The sequence below is a fragment of the Dama dama genome, chromosome 24 (assembly GCF_033118175.1).
Source record: "Dama dama isolate Ldn47 chromosome 24, ASM3311817v1, whole genome shotgun sequence".
NCBI classification, from domain to species: Eukaryota; Metazoa; Chordata; class Mammalia; order Artiodactyla; family Cervidae; genus Dama; species Dama dama.
The window spans coordinates 22,105,955-22,127,291 of NC_083704.1; the positions used below are offsets into that span (position 1 = coordinate 22,105,955).

The 21,337-nt window shown below is 43.7% G+C and overlaps 1 protein-coding gene across 2 annotated transcripts in view; it reads right to left on the reverse strand.

Moving 5' to 3' along the window:
• Nucleotides 1-1,587: 1,587 nt before the first annotated feature.
• Nucleotides 1,588-21,337, reverse strand: part of IRAK2 (interleukin 1 receptor associated kinase 2) — a 52,604-nt gene continuing 32,854 nt past the window's right edge. Inside the window, exons 5-13 of one of the 2 annotated variants that reach the window (XM_061127950.1) lie at nucleotides 19,704-19,898; nucleotides 19,557-19,621; nucleotides 17,149-17,263; nucleotides 15,501-15,610; nucleotides 13,366-13,486; nucleotides 9,304-9,366; nucleotides 7,071-7,271; nucleotides 3,578-3,869; nucleotides 1,588-2,606 (exon numbers count right to left, since the gene is read on the reverse strand). In XM_061127950.1, coding sequence (XP_060983933.1) covers nucleotides 2,494-2,606; nucleotides 3,578-3,869; nucleotides 7,071-7,271; nucleotides 9,304-9,366; nucleotides 13,366-13,486; nucleotides 15,501-15,610; nucleotides 17,149-17,263; nucleotides 19,557-19,621; nucleotides 19,704-19,898 — 1,275 coding nt within the window. In that variant the 3' untranslated portion in view covers nucleotides 1,588-2,493. Of the gene's footprint in view, nucleotides 2,607-3,577; nucleotides 3,870-7,070; nucleotides 7,272-9,303; nucleotides 9,367-13,365; nucleotides 13,562-15,500; nucleotides 15,611-17,148; nucleotides 17,264-19,556; nucleotides 19,622-19,703; nucleotides 19,899-21,337 lie in introns of both variants that reach the window. The other variant, XM_061127949.1, reaches the window with a different exon arrangement.

Here is a 21,337-nt window from a genome sequence, read left to right on the forward strand (position 1 = left end):
AATGAAAAAATGGCTCCATTTTCAATCATTTAATGAGTACAAATAAAATTATATTTTCACCCATTAGGTTAGCAGTGATCAAAAAGCATGATGATATTCTCTGTAGTTGAGGTTGTGCAGAAATGCACTCCCATACATCACCAACTGACCTTATACTGATGTAACCTGTTTGGAAGGTTTGGTTGCAAGAAGAATGAAAACAGTCTCAGTATCCAGCAAGTGAAGTTAGTTGCGTAAATTACAGAATAACCATACACTGGAATAGCAGGCGAAAAGAATGAAGTGCTCCAAATGTACTGTTGAGGAAAAATAGCCAAGAAAGACAAGAAAACACAGAGGATCCAGAATAAATGAAAATACCCTGTGTGTAGCAAAAAATAAGTGAAGCCTCAAGATACAAAATTTTTTATGTCTGTGAATAACCACTCTGCGTCTAATAATTTTATTGAGATATAATTTACATACCATAAAGTTGACCAATATATAATTCTATTATATTTTAGTATATTTAGAGTTGTGCAACAATCACCATAATCTAATTTTGGAACATTTCATCACTCTAAAATCTTGTGATCATTACCACTTCCCTCCCCAAACCACTCCCTGCTCCCCCCCGACACACACTCCTAATTTCTGTCTCTATGGATTTGCCTGTTCTGGACATTTCACAAAAATGGAGTATATATGTTTGGCTTCTCTTAGCATTATCTTTTCAAGTTCACCCATGTCGTATCAGTTACTTCATGTTTTATGGTTAAATACAATTCCATTGTATGCATATGCCACAGATTCTGTTGATGGGGCATTTAGGCTGTTTCTACCTTTTGGCTATCATGGATATTGCTGTTATAAAAACTGGTGTGCAAGTTTTTGTATGAACATCTTTTCCTTTCTTAGATACATAGGAGTGGAATTTCTGGGTCATATAGAAACATTACCCAATTGGCAACTGTCCTCTATTGCTCAAAATGCTTTGGAAACATACTGTTGGTAATTTGAAGGTGCTTACCACATCTCAGGTCCTTTTTGGGGTACATAACACAGATTCTAGTTGAATCCTCACAGCCACCAGAGCTTAAGACAAAGGTGTCAGTAGAAATCACTGTCCACCTGGGCTGGAGCCCACTCAGATTTCTTACGTACTAGTACAAAGCTGACTTTGCTGGGGGGCTGTTGAATGCCCTTTTACCATCAAACCTATGAAACTGGTACTTTTTATCCTCCCCCACTGTATAGATGAGGAAACAGAGGCTCAAAGTAACTCCCTCATTTGGCCCAAGATCATCCAACTATTAACAGCCAACAGTTAAGAGCCAGCGCCCAACCTCTTAGCTACCGCACTATACCACTCATGGATGCAGAGAAACTTCTCCATATTATCTGGACACACAGCTAATTATGACACACATTAGCTTTACCAATGTATTTTTATCTTACAAAATAAAAAAAATCACTACATTACGCTTATTTAAAATAGGACACACTGAATTTAAACTAGCATTTTAACAAAAAGACTTGCAACATGACTTTTCAGAAATAAACCCATTGCATAAATGTTAGTTGAATGACAAAAGTAGACACTTAACGTCCATTTTAAAAATTTATTTAATAAAACAAGATGTGCATTTTCCAAGTATTTCTGTAGCCATGTCTCTACCTCTTCCTCCCCAACAGCCCAGGGAGGGAGAATGAATGAATGCATGTTACTTACAAGGAAACTGAGGTCCCAAAAATTAAATGCTTGACTTAATTAGCAGCAGAAACAATCATGAAACTAGTTCCCCTGGTTCTTCACCCAGCCATAAATAACACATACTCTCTAAATAACAGCTCCTTTAAAGTATTAGCATTAGTGGGGTGGGAAAATAAAGGTGCAGAGTAAGCATTAAATAAATATCTGTGAGTTGCGAGATTTCCAAAAGAGAAAGCAGAGAGACCTCCAGTGCCTTCTGCCAAGTGTCTGGCATGTGTAAAACTTGAGACCTTGAGGAAGGAGTGAAGAACGGAACTGGGACACAAGTTGAAAGTCTTTGAGGTCATGGAAGTTTGCAGGCGGCTGGTGGCAAATATGACCTAGAGAGCTTAGCTTCGGAAAGTGCCAACAGCACTCAGAATGCTCCAGTGGTTGTCGAGGGTGAGAGCCAGGCAACGGCATCTGCGGGGGTGGGTATCATCACATACACCCCAGAACCACAAAATTGCCCACATCCTGGGCTCATGTACCAGGGTTTCCACTTCAATGTCCTGACAACCCAGAGCTCTGATTGACAAATCCCAGAAAGGAAGAGGACTTCATGGATTTTTGTGTCTTGGAAAGCTGAGTCCTATCTCCCCTGACTCACTCTGGAAAAGTGGAAGTGTCTCTCCGCCTGACCAAAGGGAAGCTGATGTTTGGTGTTTCCTGGGAGATCTTGGTTCTTCCTTAGATCTTTTTCTTGATTTGATGTTCATCTTTCCAATGGAGGACGGGGGTCCTCAGCTGTGTTCAAGTCATCAGGGGCCAAAAAGCTCAATGCTATCCAGTTTCTCTTCTTTGTAAAGCAGGATATTCTCCATGAGTTTCCTTTTGGCCTCATTGATCTCAATTTTCCACGAAGTCTCTGTAGCTAACATTCAACATAAAGAAAAGCAACTTGAACAAAACGTAAATACCTTTTGCGACTACTGACAGTTGGAAATAGTTACTATTATTGTAATTCTAAGAAAATCAGACTTGGTCAGAGTTTTTTACTTAAATCAGGGTTCTGAAACAGGCCTAAGTGGAATGAGCACTGCCACAGCTTCTGCATTTGCAGGGAAAACCTGCCCCCTACCCCTACCTTTCAGAGAGGAAGGGCTTCCGTGTTTCTCCCCTGGAAGTGGGGGACAGTGTTAGAATGAAGCTTACACTCTCTCCTTTTCCTCTCACCTCCATGTAGGAAGAGGAACAACAGGAAAGGTCAGAGTCTGAGACACGCAGCCACGTTTACTAGGGGCAGAGGATACTGAATTGCAAAGGCCTTCTGAATGCTTATTTCAGAAGGAACCTGGTGTATTTGGACCCAGGAAGCAGAAATAGAAAGTATCTTTGGAAGCAGCTGTCAAGGTGTGGAGTGAGAATGAAAAGGCAGGTGGCGACAGACCTTTGCTAGTCCCAAGGGAGAGTTTTTATTTGGTCTCTAAGTGCAATGGGGAACCACAGAAGGGCTTTAAATGAGGGGTGACAGGAGCTGTTTTTAAAAAACCACAGTTGCTGGTCCTTAGAACTGGTGAGAGACCAGAGCAGATCAGGGAGGCCACAGGGAGGCTGTACAGTCGTCCAGCGAGAGTAGCTTAGATGAGGGGGAGGGTTACAGGGACAGGCCATGCAGAGGAGCAGATGGAGGTGAAGGATATTTAGGTCAATAGAGAGGCCTGAGTGAGGGACTGGACATCGGGGCTGGGGGGAGGAGGAGGAGGACTCTCTTCATCCAGTCAGCTGGCAGATGGACAGCTGAATAACCAAATTAATGCATGAATGAGGGAGAAAAGGAATAAGTGATAGGCTGAGTTAAGGTACATAAATGACCGTGTATAAGCACTGAGACACCACGCTTACCATCCTGGGGAGGCTCTGGAGAGGCACAGGCCTCAGCGGAGGAGTCAGCGTCCACTGCTCCACCAGCCAGCAGCATGCCTTCTTCATCTGCGCTCGGGGGAGGCGAGGAGGTAGCCGCAGCCCAGGGTGCAGCCCTCATGGAGTAGGAGGCATTGAAGTTGGAATTGTCCACGTCATCTGTTTCTTCTGGGGTGTTGGAGGAAGAGCCTGTGGCCTCAGAAAGCCCACTACAAGGGAGTGAGGTCTCCGGACCTCTCAGCTGCTCCTCCACAGCAGTCACGGAGCTACACACCTGGGGGAAGAGAGATAGGAGCACTCATCAAGGATTCTTCCTGAAATTAAAAATCTAACAGATCTCCCAGGCAGGGGGAGGGGGAGAGAGAGAGAGAGAGACACTGAAGAACTAAATGATTGTTGCTTTGCCTGGAAGAACAGCATCTTCCCTTTGAAAAGAGCTGACCTCACCACCGTCCACCTCAGCACATGACCCAGATGGGTCAATCACAGTATCCCATCCCTGTGACCTTAATGATTGGTCCAGATTTGAGCATGTGACCCAAGTAGGCCAATCAGAATCCTTCTCTGGGACTCTTGCATCTAATATTTATTGAGGAAACACTGTCTTTTCCTTCCTAGTGGCACAGCCAGATTCCCCGCCTCACAAAGAAAACGTGTTTACAGTAGGAGAAAATGAAGCTCCCACACAGAGTAAAGCAGGGGCTAGAGACGGGGGTGGTGGTGCGGGGGCAGAGAGTGAGCACGGGAGCCACAGGCACAAGAGATTCCAATTGTTGTAATTTTGCTGGTTGAGACCCTGGGCCTAGCTGTCCCAGCAATGCCTATCTTGCCTGTGGTGTGGTTAAATGAGCCAATAAATCGCTCATGCACAGGCTCCCTGCTTCCGTCTCTCTCTTTCTGTTTTACATCTGTGTGTCTGTATCTAAGAATTTGAATTGAGTTTCTATCACTTTCAACTAGAAATGCCCTAAGTAATATAGATACTGCACTTGAGGGCTTTTCTGGTTAGGGAGGTTAGGAAGATTAAAGGCAGGCAGGGAAGAAATATTTCTTCCCTACACACATACTCTCTCTCATACAAATGGCATACAAACCTACCCTTAGTAAAAACGACAAATCTCAGTTGCTCGGTGCCTTGCAATTTACGGAGCACCTTTGGCACATGACGTACAATGAGTTTTTATAAATAAAAATTTACAAGACATGACGTACAATGAGTTTTTATAAATAAAAATTTAAAAGATCGAAGAGGTTAAGTTCCTTGCCTGAGGTCACCCGGTCAGTGAGTGGCAGAGCTGACCACTAAACCCAAGTCTGCTTGTCTTCAAGTACAGGCCTTACTGATCTCTCATCTTCCTAGCTTGGTTGTGAAATACTGGGGACAAGGACCATTTCTCATTCCTCTGTCTATATGTATAGTGCCCTGTCCCTTTTATTCTACATAGCAAATGCTTCCTCATGCTTCAAGGCCTGGTTAAAATGTTACACCTTTTGAGATAAATCTTCACAGGATATGCCCAATAAATATTTGTCAAGCTAAAAGCTACAAAACTACATAACTCAGTTCTGGCCTATGGGGTGTGAGAAAAAGTGATGTGTGCATTTCCAAGTCACACCCTTAAAAAGAAGAGGATATGTTCTCCTCTTAAATTGCCTTTCAGTGGTTGGAATGTAAATGTGATGGCCTGAGCTACAGCAGCCTTCTTGGACTCTGAAATGGAAGCCACATGATAAGGATAGCAGAGCCATAATACAGGAGCCTGAATCCCTAATACTGCGGCACTGCCACATCAGCTCTGGACTGCCAACATTCAAACTCTTGAGCTAAAAAGAATAAACTTGTATCTCTCTTATTTTGGAGTCTCCTCATCATAGCAGCTTCTTTGAATGTACTTTAACTGATACCCTGAAGAAAAGAATAAAATGAATGAAGGTTGAGGGAAAGAGATCTTTTTAAAGCATTAAGTCTGATTATGTTCTGCTCCTGCTTAATACCCCAATGACTTTCTCAAAATCCTGACTGTGCCTGCAAAGCCCTCTACTGTCGGGTTTTTACCCCCAGCAGCCTCATCACAAGCCACTGTGTCCCACGTACTTTGTGTTCTAGCCACTCTGACCTTCTACCAGGGCCCTGACCTTGCTGGGCTCTCTCTCAACTCAGGCTATTTGCATGCACTGTTCCTTCTGCTTGGATTGCTCTTCATTTGCTTACACATTACTTCGGGAAAGTCCTGGGTGGGGCTCCCCTGTCATACACCACTCACCAGACAGTTACTACACAAGGTCTGTGAACTCCAGGAAAGCGGAACTGGGCTTGCCTTGTTCCCCATTTATCCCCAGGGTCCAGCACACCACTACTGAGTAGGTGAATGCACTCAGATAGCTGGAGCCAGCCCAGGCTGAGAGTCGGGACTTGGTCTCTGGCTCCTGCCACATCCTGGAGCAAAAGATGGTGAACCTGAGGCTGAGCCAGGAGTCCAGAGGGCTCTGACCGAAAATCCCTCTGGCCTCATCCCTCCTTCTCTGGGTCTCGACTTCATTTATAAAATGGGAGGCTTGGCTATAAGCATTGGTGTTTGAAAGCTTTGTTTGTTTGTTTGTTTTTTCAGCTACCAAACCCTTTCTTCAAATAAAATACTAAGAACCCAATACAGTTATGAGAAGTGACAATGGATGTCTGGTTGGAGTCATGAGTAGGGCCTGCAGCTCTCTTTCTGCTACAAGGAACTCCCAAGGAGCTCCTCTCTGCCAGACACCACTTAAAAATCACTCAGCGGGATAACCTCTAAGAGCCCTCTCAGGCAGTTATTTTGTCTTAAAAAGATCTAGCAAATTTGGTCCCCAAATTTATGCCTACTACCATGGAAACCACCTCTGCATATCCTAGCCATAGATAATGTTTTATCTGCTGTGGTGGTTGATTTCTGGTGTGTCTGCCTAGTCCATAGGCTAAGAAATGATCCCTTTCTCCGGGACTTGGCCCTGCCACCTGCCAGGCTTGACCCCCCCTGGCCAGAAGGTTTATATACTGAACTCCTGATTGGCCCACAGGTGGACATCTGACTCCAGCTAAGCCAATGAGTTTCTCTCACTAAGAGGTTGAAATTGGGGCCTGGAGACTTGGCCACTTAGTGAAAACAGAACTATGACATGTAAATGAACATGGCTGTATCCCCTGACCAAGAGGATGGAGCGAAGGAAAAGGGGCCCACAGAGAGGACGAGGAATAAAGCAGGTTCAGAGAAAGCAGATGGACTTCTGTTACATCTGAGAGTATGGTCCAAGGCATCCTCCGGATCTCTGCTGTCAGCTGCTGTCAGCTCCAGCAGACACTGCTGTTTGCAACCAAATATGGCTCTGGAGTATGAAGTCACTTGTCAGTGAAGGGACTGGTACAGGGATCCTAATGAGCCCCCGGTAAAGCCGACTCACAGACAGGGCTCATCGCTAGGGAAGGGCTGAGCTTCAGGCTCACCTCTGCCAGGCTGGCGTTGCGCCTCCGCAGACAGAGGCAGGCGGCCATGACCAAGGCCTCGGCACAGGCCTCCGGCAGCCTCCCTGCTCTCTTCTCCAGGTATTTCTGGCAGATCTCCTTGGCCATCTCTTTCTCCACACCCGTCTTCCTGGAGCAGAGTGATGTGGTGCTGCTGGGAATTTCATGGAGCAGTAAATCCTTCTGTGGGAGAGAGTGGAAACACCCCCATGTGAGGTCCAGGGGTGTGGAGTCCAAACACATGTGCCCCTCCCACCTCCAGGATGGCACCAGAGCTGCAAACACTTTGAAAACCAACATGGTTTTTAAAAAATAATTGTGAGGATCCCAGAAACAAGTAAAACAGCCAAGAACTGGAGAACAGCTAAATTCCCCACATGTACAGGGCATTTTGTAGCACACTCATATCATCATGCAGGGGCTTAACCTTTCTAGGCCTGGGTTGCTTCATCAGGAAAGTGGGAATAGGATTAACACAGATTAGAAGACATAGTTCATAAAGTGTGGTACTTGACACAGAATCAACATTCAATGCTCTATTAGTGATTGTAATTAATAGTGATAATAGCTATCATTTATATAGTACAGTATAGCATAATTATACTAATAACTCACCTCATTAACATTTACAGGAAAATGTTAGGATGTAGGATTCTGGCCCATATATATTTAATAGGAGATGTACTATATAAATAATACTATGTATATTTTTATATTTTATAAATTTTGTACTACACGTTATATTTTATGCTACTTAGCAGAAATCTGAACTATGCATAAAACAGAAGATATGCTATATAAATAACAATAGATATACTACTATATAAATATATAGATATATTTGTATAGCATAAATTATGTTACATGATACATTTTGCATGTATGCATTTATTTATATAAATAGGTTATAAATATATTACTTGTATTGATTAAATAGATTAAATATATATATTAAATATATAGATTTAATATATATATTAAAAATATAGGAAATTAATACACTACCTGAAACAAATGAGAACCTGTACAGAGTGGTTGCCCTGAAGGAACGGTGTAAGGAGACCCTCCCCAGTTGGCTACTGCCAATGAAATCATGGATCTCGTCCTGTGGACGTGTGAAGTCTTAACCACCAGACCACTAGGGAGTCCCTATCTCCATTCTTCACTTATTTATTTTTGGCTGTGCTGGGCCTTCCATAGGTGGGATGAGTGGGGGCTACTCTCTAATCGGGGTGCGCAAGGGCTTTTCATTATGATGACTTCTCTTGTGGCAGAGTACAGGCTCTAGGGCTCATAGGCTACAGAAGTTGTAGCACATGCCTTTAGCTCCTTCGTGGTATGTGGGATCCTAGGTCATGGACCAGGGATCAAATCTGTGTTCCCTGGAGGCATCTTAACCACTGGACTATCAGGGAAGTTCCCACTATTGTCACTTTTTTAACCAACTCCCAACTGAATCCACTTGCCAGTGCAGGAGACACGGGAGATTTGGGTTCGATCCCTGGGTTGGAAAGACACCCTGGAGGAGGAAATGGCAACTCGTTATAGTATTTTTGCCCGGAAAATACTACAGACAGGAGCCTGGCAGGCTATAGTCCATGGGGTTGCAAAGAGTAGGACATGACTGAGCACTTACACACGCATACATAAAGTGTCAAACACAGAGCTGGGCTATGTCGTTATATTTTTGAAATTGACACTATACACATACACATGTATATTTGAATGACAGTTGTTATAAACCTACAAAATAGAAATTATTTAGAAATTATTATAGAAACTTAAAAGGGCTGAAATTTACTTTCACCAATTTAAAGACAAACGCTAGGACTTCCCTGGTGGTCCAGAGATTAGTACTGTGTTTCCCTTGCAGTGGGCGTGGGTTTGATCCCTGATTGGGGAACTGAGCCCACATGCCACATGGTGTGGCCAAAAAAAAAAAAAAAACCAAACAAACCCTATTTGATTGCCTGACATGTAGACAGAAGAAATGGATTTCCCCCAAACATTCTAAACTCTATTTTCATGCAAAAGTAGTTGTCGTCTGGCTGGTGAAGGGGGAAGGTTACAGCTGCTTTGTACAGGTACAAATCAAACCCTGGATTTAGGCCTCATTAGCAATAAAAATGGGTACAGATGGGTACAGTAGAGGTTCCTGCCCTCCCTACCCCTTGACCTCTCATAGCTGTGAGCCAGAAGGGGTTGGTTCCCTTACCAAGTAAACCGGGTTCCGGTTGTTATCCATCGCAGGGATGCCTGTGAGGACCTCGGCCAACACCTGGAGAGAATACAGAGTTAGCACGGTTCGGACACACACGCACAAGTTCACACAGGAGATTCTGGCCAAGAGAGAAGCTTCTTCTCAGGAATACAGTCTGAGCTTCAGGCCTGGCTCTGTCATTTGCCAGCATAGATATTTGCCCCAAATCCGGAATGTGTAAACATCACTAAACACCTCCTCTAGCTAAACACATCACCCAGCTGCTAGGAGAGGTTTAAATTGATAGCAAAGCAAGGAGGATGAAAACCAAATGTGTATGTGTTACCATCAGATAGATACACACACACACACCCTTCTCTCTCTCTCTCTCTCTCTATTTATATATATACATATATATATATATATATAAAACATCTATCTGTATACACATATACATATGTATACACACACACTATATATTAAAGATTTTCATTTAAAACCCAGCAGAAATGGTAAGCAGGCACTGCTATGTTAATCTCAAGAAAAGGAGGAATCCACATGCAGATATCTATTCCAGACAGAAAATCTTAGCAATATCCATAGCATTTTCATCCACAGGCTTTTATTAACATTATTTGCTCATTAATTCATCCATTCATGAAAGGAGCAGAGTCCTGAGCTGGTGTAAGCCACCATCAAACTGACAAACTGTGATTTGTATCTTAATAAATGGGAGACCTGCTTTGAACAGAAATTCTCAGCAGAGGTAACAGCACACTGGCTAAGGAGTCTACAGTCACATAGGCCTGGGTTCATATTCTGACTCTGTTCCTTACATGCTTGGGTGATCTGTGGGCAAGAAACTAAAATCTGAGCCTGTATCCTTATTTGGTACATGGTGATCTAATGACTGTATATATGAGGGGGTGGGTCTAATGACTGTATATATGAGGGAATGGGTACTCCAGCTTAGTGTTAAATCTCCCTCCAACAACCTCTCTCAAAGACAGAATAAGGTCCAGTTACTGCCACGAAGTACAAGCTGGAATCAAGATTGCCGGGAGAAATATCATTAACCTCAGATATGCAGATGACACCACCCTCATGGCAGAAAGTGAAGAGGAACTAAAGAGCCTCTTGATGAAGGTGAAAGAGAAGAGTGAAAAAGCTGACTTAAAACTCAACATTCAAAAAATGAAGATCATGGCATCCAGTCCTATCACTTCATGGCAAATAGACAGGGAAACAATGGAAAGAGTAACAGACTTTATTTTCTTGGGCTCCAAAATCACTGCAGATGGTGACTGCAGCCATGAAATTAAAAGATGCTTGCCCTTGGAAGAAAAGCTATGACAAACCTAGACAGCATATTAAAAAGCAGAGACACTACTTTACCAACATAGGTCTGTCTAGTCAAAGCTACGGTTTTTCCAGTAATGATGTAAAGATGTGAGAGTTGGACCATAAAGAGGGATAAGTGCCAAAGAACTGACTGAACTCTGGAGCTGGAGAAGACTCTTGAGAGTCCCTTGGACAGCAAGGAGATCCAACCAGTCCATCCCAAAGGAAATCGATCCTGAAAGGAGTGGTGCTGAAGCTGAAACTCCAATACTTTGGCCACCTGATGCGAAGAGCCAACTCATTAGAAAAGACCCTGATGCTGGGAAAGATTGAAGGCAGGAGGAGAAGGGGACGACAGAGGATGAGATCATTGGATGGCATCACTGACTTGATGGATATGAGTGTAAGCAAGCTCCGGGAGATGGTGAAGGACAGGGAAGCCTGGCATGCTGCAGTCCATGGAGTGGCAAAGAGTCTGACATGACTGAGCTACTGAACAACTGCCAAGAACGCCTCCTCCACCCTGGAAGGGCCTGCAGGGTTACTAACAGACTGCAGTGGCCGGGAGGGGGCAGCAGAAGGCACCCCTGCAGCTGGCGGAGGTAAGCCAAGAGAAAAGGGACTCCAGTTGAGGTCCTGCCAAGACTGGAGAGAAGAACAAGAGGAAATAAACAGACAAACTTCCTCTGCCTCTTCCACAGGGCAGGCCCTGTGCCAGGCCTTTTACAAAAGTTACTTAGCGCTCATCAAAAAAAAAAAGAAAAACAGTGACTTACTACTATATTGCACAGGGAACTGCATTTGATATTCTTGGATAAATCATGATGGAAAAGAATATTAAAAAGAATGTATATATGTGTATCACTGAGTCACTATGCCAGATAGCAGAAATTAACACAATGTTGTAAGCCAACTATACTTCAATAAAAAGATAAACAAAAACAACAACGGAGAAAGGCAGTGTTCCCCACAATAAGAACCAAAGTTGAAAATCATACCATCCATCAGCAGCAGGGCTGAGAAAAAGATCGGAGGGAGCCAGTAGGCACCCACTGAATGAATGAAAGGGAAAGTCAACTGTTACATCAAGAACCGAGTTAAAAAGTCAAGCATAAACAGAAATCAGGAGTGAGGGTGGGAAGGCAGGGATAACTATAATAGTTGACAATAATCCCCATAATAATAATCATATTGATCAATGCAACATACTCTGCTAACCAGTTTATATATGTTATCTTATGAATCTCACTAATCTCTATATGCATTATTACCTCCATTTTACAGAATATAAAACTGAGGCCCAGAGTTATTGGTGATACCCTGAAAGCAGCTGAGCTGGGACTCAAACGCACACTCTTCAGCTCTACACTCTATGTGCCTGGCAGTCTCGGGGTTTAGTTCCACTCGTTCTTAAGGAAGGAAGATCCTGGGCTGACCCTGCTGAGCTTCACTGAGCAGCCCCCACAGTGGGGCTGGTGGGGGTGGGGAGAGGGTGAGGCAGGAAAGAACTGGGGGACAAGTACACCAGAAGGGCTGATGGGCCAGCAGACAGAGGGAAGCAGAACCTGGTATGTGGAAGCTGGGCTGAGGGCAGAAGGTGGCTCAGAGGAAGGGCATTAGTGGAAGAACCAGACAGACTGCGGTCAAAGAGAGGAAGTGCAGAGTTGGAGGCTGGAGACTGGAGGCTGAAGAGAGAAGGCAACGGCCAAGATGCAGCTGCTGGCTCTAGGCAGAGGTCAGCCAGAAACCTCACTTTTCTCAGCCCAAACTTCCCAGACTGGGATCCCCGGATCTCTGATGTTTAGAGATGCTAAGAAAACAAGGTTCCATAGTCAAGGGAATTTGGGACACGCTGTATACCCTTGTCTCACTATTACCAGATTAAAGACCATTACCATATGAAAGGCCCTGGTAAATTTTTTGTGGTAACTTTTTTTTCTGCATAACCTTGTTCAACCCAGCATTTCTCAAACCTATTTGAACACATCGAAACTCTTTAAACACATCAAACCTATTGAGATCTCAGGGAACTGGTGTTTTATAGAAATGTGCTTTGGAGATTGCTAGATTCAGACCATGAACTCTTGAGGGAGGGACTGTGTTTTAGTTACATTTATATTCCAAGTGCCTGGCACACAGTAATGATGGACAGCAGTGGTGATTAGGACACAGGTTGGATGGCTGGATAGATTCTGAATGGATGGGTGGCTGTTGCATGAATGTTAGATAATAACTGAACTGATGGACAGATGGATTAAACAGACAGATGAACAAACAAGAAGAAATAGACAAGTGGGTGGATAATTAGATGGCAGGCAGAATGCACATCAGGGAAGTCAGAAGCTATCTGTAGCCTATTAGAATCTGGACACTCATGGGGAGGGGGAGCTTTACTTCAAGGGTTGGCAAACTCTCTCTAGAAAGTAAGTATTTCTAGAGATATTTACTTTCTAGCCTAGACAGTAAATATTTTAGGTTTTGTGAGCCACAAACAATTTCTGTCACACATTCTTTTATTTTTGCTTTTGTTGTTACTATTCAGTCTTTTATAAATGTAAAAACCATTCTTAATTATAGGCCATAGAAAATAGGCTGTAGGCCAGTTCTGACCTGTGGGCCATAGTTTGCTAACTCCTGCTGTACTTCATGGAACATTTCTAGTTTGTGCTTACAGAGGGGCCATGGGAAGGACAGATGTGTGCAGGCCTTGATTTGAGCACAGAAAGAAGCTCTTACTATTCCACAGCTGAATATGTCCACTCGCTTTGTCAGCAGCCCCACTCTGATGAAATCTTCTGGAAGATATGCAGCGGAGGCCTGGAAAAGGTGGGTCTTCATCATGGTGTATTTTGATGTTCTGTTGACAGGACATGGGTGAGCCATCGAATGAGCCAGCTTGGGGGTGAAGTTTTGATCTAGCAAAACATTGGAGCTGTGGGAAAGAAGGCAGAGAGAACCTTCTTGTTTGGAGGTGGACAAGAAGAGGTTGCCATGGAGACCCTTTTGGAAAGCAACTTAGTAGTGAGCAGTGCCAGCAAGTGAGGGTCACTGAAGACCCTCAACAAGTTTATGAGCCAGTCCTGATGGGGGTAGGTGGGAATTGGGAGCCCACCTCCACCAGCAAATGGGGATGAAGCTAAGACCAGTCCTGCTGCCCCAGAAATGGCATTTGGTGGCCAGAGAGGTACGGCCATCCTTATCCCCATGGATGTCAGCCCTGAGCCCAGAGGCTGTACTGGGTCCATCTCTTCTGAAGCTGTTCCAACCCCCAGCTATGGCCTTGCTGACTCAAGTCTAAACGTCAGCATTCTTTGGGACTGAACCTGCTCAGATCATGGGGAATAAGATGAACAGTAAAAATATACTTAGACTTAAGCATCTAATCTACAGGAATGAATCCTCTCAGAAAGTACTCCAAAGGAAAAAAATTTAATTTTTAAAAACTAACCTACATGTATAAAAATATTCAAACTGGGGACTTCTCTCATGGTCCAGTGATTGACTTCACCTTCCAGTGTGAGGGGGTTTGGGGGGAGAATGGATATCTATATGTATGGCTGAGTCCCTTCACCGTTCACCTGAAGCTATCACAACATTGTTAATCGGCTATACCCTGATACAAAACAAAAAGTTAAAAAAAAAAAGACTTTGCCTTCCAATGCAGGGTGTGTAGGTTCAATCCCTGGGTAGGGAGCTAAGACCCCACATGCTTCATGGCCAAAAAAAATCAAAACATAAAACAGAAGCAATATCATAACAAATTCAATAAAGACTTTAAAAATGATCCACATCAAAAAAAAAAAAAAACCTTTAAAAGAAATATTCAAACTAACCCTAAATGGTTTTTAAAAAGTAGATACAGAGGGCAGTTCTCGTGGGTTCCCTGACCCTGCTGCTGTTCACTTAAACACCCCTTTTCAACAAAGCCTTTCGTTTTGTCACCCAAAAAAAGCAGAGACCAATTCTAATATCGGCTATTAGGAGCTGTTATGTAAATTATGGGCAAATACGTTCAATGGAAGACTAAGAAGTACCAAAAAATTGATGACATGCAACGTGAGGAAATGTTTAAGTCATGGGGAAAAAGAGACTATGAGTTGGTAATCAGGTAATGGTGCTATCTTGGGGCTGAGATATCTGTGCGGGCAGGGGCTGGAAAAAAAAAAAAACAGCAGAGAAATGGAGGCCATGTTGTGAGTCACAGTGACAGGGTCAGGAAGGCCTCTTGCCCCTTCACTTCCTTTCTTACTATTACAATTGTTTGCGCAATTCAATAAAAATCAGGGGGGAGAAAAGAGGAAAGGGTTTCCACTGGCCAAAAGAGGACACAACTCTGGGGAAGTGCGAATTCTATGGTTTCGAGGTCACTGCTGCCAGATCTTCTGGTATCTTCTGGAATCCATCTCCATGTTTCCAGTCTTGGGAGCATGGTACTGAGATGCTGGGGCACACACCTAACCTGTGTCACGGTATCTGTGACAACAGATGCACAAATGAGAGCAGGTCTCAAAAGCCCAGGGAGCCTGGCGGTCACAGCCCACAGCTCGAGGACCCAGTCCAGATCAGCTGCTGGAGGGGAAGTGAAATATGGCAGGGGAATGGAAGGCTTGTGGGGAAATACCAACAAACTTGTTGGGGAAATACCTTTGTTAGAGAAAGACAAACATGGAGATAGGCAGCCATGCTGACAGCAACCAGAGACAGAGTACAACCTAGAAACACTGACGTTTCAGGGTACAGCAAAGAGAGGCAAGGAGGGGAGAGAAAGTCAAAGAAAAGAGAGACGAAGGGAGAGGAATGGGACCCAGCAGTGTGCGTGGCCTCGTCCGTGTCACCCCAGCCCTAGGCGGGGCCCAGCCCTCCTCTCTCACCTCTTGACATTGCCGTGGATGATCTCCAAGCTGTGCAGGTGCTCCACCGCATGAAGCAGTCCTGAGCAGATGCTGATGCGCTGGGGCCAGGGGAGGGGGTCTGAGCCACCCTAAGAGAAAGAAAAGGAGGAGAAAATAGTGACATCTGTGCCTTTTTATAGTCTCAATGGCCTTTAAAGTGGCAGAGTTCTGGGCTCCTGTCTCTCCTCCAGCCCTCAGGTCCCCTACAACAGGGCTCTCAGCCAGCATGGTTTACTGGCAGGGAGCTGGTTTTGACATCAGACAGATCTAGGTATAAATCCCAGCCCAGACACATGCTAGCTGGGTGACTTTGGAAAAGACACTCAACGTCTCTGAGCCTCAGTTTTTTCTGATATAAAATAGAAACGTTAATCCCTATGCTTTAAGGTTGTAGTAAGGATTCAAAGGAGTGAATGGTATGCCCCCAGCATAGTGCCTGCCACAGAGTGGGTGCTCAATAAATAGCAGCTATTCTTATCATGACTCTCATGCAGCAGTTCTGGAATTCTTCTCTAAGAGGGGCTGCTTGGGAGAGGAGCTAGGGACCTTGTGCTGGCACATCAAGCACATGAGCTGATTTTATAAGTATTTGGAGAGATTTCACAAAAGCTGATAGAGATTATGGGTGGTCTAAAGCCCTCTATACTTCCACTGTTGTTCTAAGACTGAATGTCCAAGAAAAATCCCTTCTTATTTTGTAGATGACCTCTTAGATTCTATATTCTCTAAGAACTGGCCTTGCTAACAGATTTCTTCTCAAAGACTCTGGAAGCTGGAGCCACATGAACCTCGTTTAAACTCTTGCCCTGATACACATCAGCTGTGTTTCTTTAGGTAAGTTACTTTGCCTCCCTGTGGCAGAGGCTCCTCTTTTTGAAAATGGGGGAACCTCTGGGGTTGTGGCAAGGCCTGAAGGAGATGTACAAAGCCATTATCATGGTATAATGTGATAACTCAGCAAAGCTAGCAATCATTATTATACCGTGAATAACCACTTTGTCTGATCCCTCCCAAGGGAAGCAATAATTCTGTTGTGGAATAACTTTTGTCACTCTGAGGACTTTATGAGAAGGAGGCTTGTTTCTCTTAAAAATCATAACAATAGATATAACACTCATATGGTATGATATGCAAAAGGTCAAATGAGTATGTAGTAGAAGTTTGTCTCCCAACCTGAGCCCTGTCTATGTAGTTCTCTCCAGAGGCAGTCAAGGCACCAATTTCCTTTATCTCTCCATAAATATTCCACACATTCACAAACAAATAGGAATTTATTAGAATATCATTTTTAAGAAAAATTTACCTTCACTTTCCATATTCTGTATCTGTTCATTCTTTTTCTTGTCCTAGTGCATTGGCTTGTACCTTCAGAACAAAACTGGATAATATAGCACTATGGGTTTCCTTTGTCTTACTCTTGACTTAAATGCCTCTTTGTCAAAAAACGTTTTAAATAAGTTTTTCCTGAAGATGTTTAGCCAGATCTTATCTATCTTGGCCCAACTCCTCTCCTCGAAGGGCCTCTCAATGGCTCCCTTCGCCTCTGGATTCCTTTAAGTCCTTAATCCTTGATTCTGTAAGTGAGTGCTGCCTAGCCCTGTTCTTTGACCATGACCCAGCCCCTTACCTGACCCTGGAGTCTGTCCTGTAAAGAACCATTTGCCATGTATGGGTATATCAAGCTGTAAAACTGTTCTCCAGTGCAGCAGCCCAGCAGAGGTAAGACGTTGGGGTGGCAGCATCTGAAATTAGGCATCAGTACAGGCATGAGGAGTCAGACAGAAAGAATAATCAAAGACTGCTCCATTTCCTACCTCCTCTACCTCTTCTGCCCTGTCCACCCGCTGAGGCCACCAGGAAGCTCCCAGGTACGAAATGCTCTTACTCCTGAGGGTAGAGAGATGATAATTGCATGCCTTCAAGGAGCTTGAAAGCAAAGAACTTGAAGTACATGATATCCCAACCATCTGTGATTCTTCACAAAATCCTCTTCTGGTGGATTCAAAGTCACTGTTCCCTCCCGACTCTCCTACCTCTCTGACAGCTCTTCCTTGGCCTTTCCCACTAAGACCCTCTTCCTTTGCCTTTCTCTGAAACCTGAGTCTCCCGGGATGGGCTCATCATCTCATCTTATAAGCTTCTCTATCAGGGGTCTCTCACCTCTACAAAGTGCACCCTCTCTATGAGGACCACCCCTAAATCTCTGCAGGTCCAACCCACAGTCCAGACCTGAATGTCAAATTGCATCCCAATGTTCCGGGTGAACAACCTAGACTCAACAAGTTCCAAACCTGATTCTCCAGCCTCAGTTATTTGCTCATCCAAGGGCACCACCAACCATCCAATTTCCTAGGAACCTCCTTACCTCCCCCATCTAATTAGTCACCTTTCATTGTCATAAATAGCTTTCAAAACACCCTCTTCATTCTCCCCTCCTCCATCTCGAGGCAGACCCTGATGGACTCTCCCAAACAGTTTCAAGGACCTCCTGCCAGATCCCTCAGGCCCTCTCCACTTCCCATTAGGCCATCCTACTGTATTCCTGCACACTTTTCACCATCATTAGTTATTTACATTTCGCTCTCCCCACGGCACCATAAAGTTCCCCAAGGCAGAGGCTGTGTTTTCTTCATGTCTGCACTCCCAAGAACCAAGAAAGGCCTTGATGACTCACATTTGCCAAGTGAATGAATGAAGCAGTTACTGCTTACTCCAGGAAGGCACTATACCAAGATGGAGAGGGAATCAGATTTCCAGTTTCCGTTAAGAGTGTGTGTGTATGTGTGTGTGTGTGTGTGTGTGTAGATAAGGGTGTGTATATATGTATTGTGTGTGTGTTTGGGTGTAGTCATACATATACATGAAGAGAAAAAGGACTAAAGAAAATATATAAAAATCTGAATACTGTAGCAGTAATTTACAGATGCTATGGAAAATCGGTGGTTTCTATTTTCCTCTTTAAAACTTTCTTTAGTTCTTAAAATACACCACAATCATCACACACTGCTTGCCTGAGACTGAATACTTTGCAGAGAAACTCAGAGAGTGACTCGCCAGCCTGAATGGCAGCTGGCGTCCAGCACACTGCAGAGGCCTGGTGTGCGTGCTGTAAGTCCAGCAGGCAGTGACGGCAGGGAGGGGACAAGTGTCCAGGTCTGCACATGTCCTCCCCCTCTCTTTCCCAGTCCCCCTGTCCCCACTAAGCTCTGTGATGGGAGGTTCACTTTACTTCTCCAGCCTCAGGTTCGTCATCTGTAAAATGCAGGTTTGAGGATGACTTTTGAAGGCCCTTATTGCTCAAGACCAGAGGTAAGCAAAATTTCTCTATAAAAAAACTAGACAGTAAATATTTTAGCCACTGTAGGCCATCTGGCCTCTGGTGCCATTCCTCCACTGTGCACGATCACGAAGGAGCAGCCACAGATGACACAGAAATAAATAGCACAGCCGGGTTCCAATAAACTTCATTATAGATGCTGACATTTGAATTTTACGTACTTTCCATGTGTCATGAAATTATCTTCTTTTTATTTGCTTAACCCTTTAAGAACGTAAAAACTATTCCTAGCTCTCAGGCCATTAAAACAGAGCTAGGCCAGGCTGAGCCTGTGGGTCGTCATTTGCTTTTAGAGTTGGAATCAGTACATTTCTGTCCATCTCAAAAAATGGGACAGAAACAGATTCTTCCCCCACTGGATGGAAGGAGTTGAGCCAAGTAAGCCGAGGTTCTTTTATAATTCTAATCCATGCATACGGTGGCTACAGAGAAAAAGCATGGAAGGAGTCAGATCAACCAACCAAATTTCAGCTCTGCCACATACTAGCTGTGTGATCTTGGACAAAACACTTAACATCTCTGTGCCACAATTTGTCTATGTGTAAAATAATGTGATAATAGTAGCCATGTTATAGGGTTCTTGTGAGGATTACATAAAGAAAACATGTTGCTTTAAACATGCTGCCGCATAGGAAGCACTATATACAGGTTAGCTGTCATCACTATCAAACAAAGTATTTTCCAAACAGGAGGCTTACCTGCGACAAATTTGTACCTCTGCCTGGAAGAATCTTTCAATTGATCCTGGACTTGAACAGGCCATCTGTGGGAAAAGACATTGAAACATGAAAATCCAGCCTCACCATGCAGCCTCCACCTCTTACTGGGAACCAAGAAGTGCCCACCTCTCTGAGCTTCTTGAAGATAAACGGTGTGCCATGCTTTTGCCCTCTGTAGACGTCAGCAAAGGTCCCCTCACTGATTTTGTGGCTTGGGCTGAAGTTATCAGTTGCCTGGATCACATCTACCTCACTCCAGAAAAGGTCAGCTTCATCAAGGCTTGAAAGTGTCTCTTGCTTAGGAATGGAGGCACTGAAATCCTGGAAATTCAGAGAAAAGAGATAGAGATTAATATGGAATTAATATGGAAAGTAGTATTTTCCCTACTACCTCAGGGAATCTCAGAACAGCAGAGCTGAGGGGTGAATGGGATCATCTCATCCAGTGAGGAGGAATACAAAAAGGACAGATCCCAGCTCCACTTCTAACTTACTCTGTGACCTTGGACAAGTTATTTAACCTCTCTGAGTCTTCACTGCCTTATCAGCAAAAATGAAGATAATCATAGTACCCTGAAAGGTAGAATTACTTTTTTACCTATAGATTAACTACAATGTGAGTATTCCCAGCCCATGGTCAATGTTTACTTTATTTTTTATTTTCAGTTTACAAAGGTGAGCATCAGAGGGTCAAACAACTGAAGTCAGATTCCACTCCAGGTCAGTGGCTGGGCTGGTGCCCCTGGTCCTACACATGGTATACATGCTGAGAAGCAGGATACAGGTCCACATAACCTATGTAAGTCTAAGAAAAGCAGCCCTCCTTAAAATAGGTAAATATAAATTTCCATTTTTTAAAGTTATATATGCTTTATAAGGAACTCCCAGGTGGCACAGTGGTAAGGAACCCACTAGCCAATGCAGGAGATGTGGTTCAATCCCTAGGTCAGGTAAATCCCCGGGAGTAGGAAATGGCAACCCGCTCCAGTATTCTTGCCTGGGAAATCTCATGCACAGAGGAGCCTGGTGGACTACAGTCCACAGGGTCATAAAAGAGTCAGACACGACTGAGCATGCACGCACAGCACGGCATGCTCTTATAAACAGTTTTAAAGAATTAGAGTCAGGGGCTAACTATGCATGATCCCATTATCCTTTGAAATGTTATTAAAGTTTGGTGTAATTCTTGCCAGTTAGATATATGAGGATTTCTTTTTTAAATTGGGATTGTGGGAATTCCTTAGAAGTCCAGTGGCTAGCACTGTGCACTTCGGCTTCAGGGTTCATGGATTTGATCTCTGGTCTGGGAACTAAAGATCCCAGAAGCTGCAGTTCAGCCAAAAAAAGAAGAAAAATAAAGGATAAATAAATAAAAACTGAGATCATATCGCATATATTGTTTTGATTTCTGGTGTTTTCTCTTAACATTACTTCATGATTATTCTCTCAATTATTCAGTTGTCTTTAAAAATGATTAATCATTAAAATATAAACCTCCTTGCTTAGGTGACAGTCCCATTTAAGGAAGAGCTCCACTGACCAGATCTGTGTAGCACTGGCTTCCCTGCCAGGCACCATGAAAACGTCTTAACATAATTTCTTTCAAAGTCTAAAGAATAAAAGTGTACTTTTCACCTCGAAGAAAATGTTGAAATTTTTAATCCAGCTTGGATTATGTTCATCTTTATACCACTGCAGTCATAAAATACGATTTTAAAAAACATTTTTAAATGAAAGAAAGAGCCTAGAAAGGCAAAAAG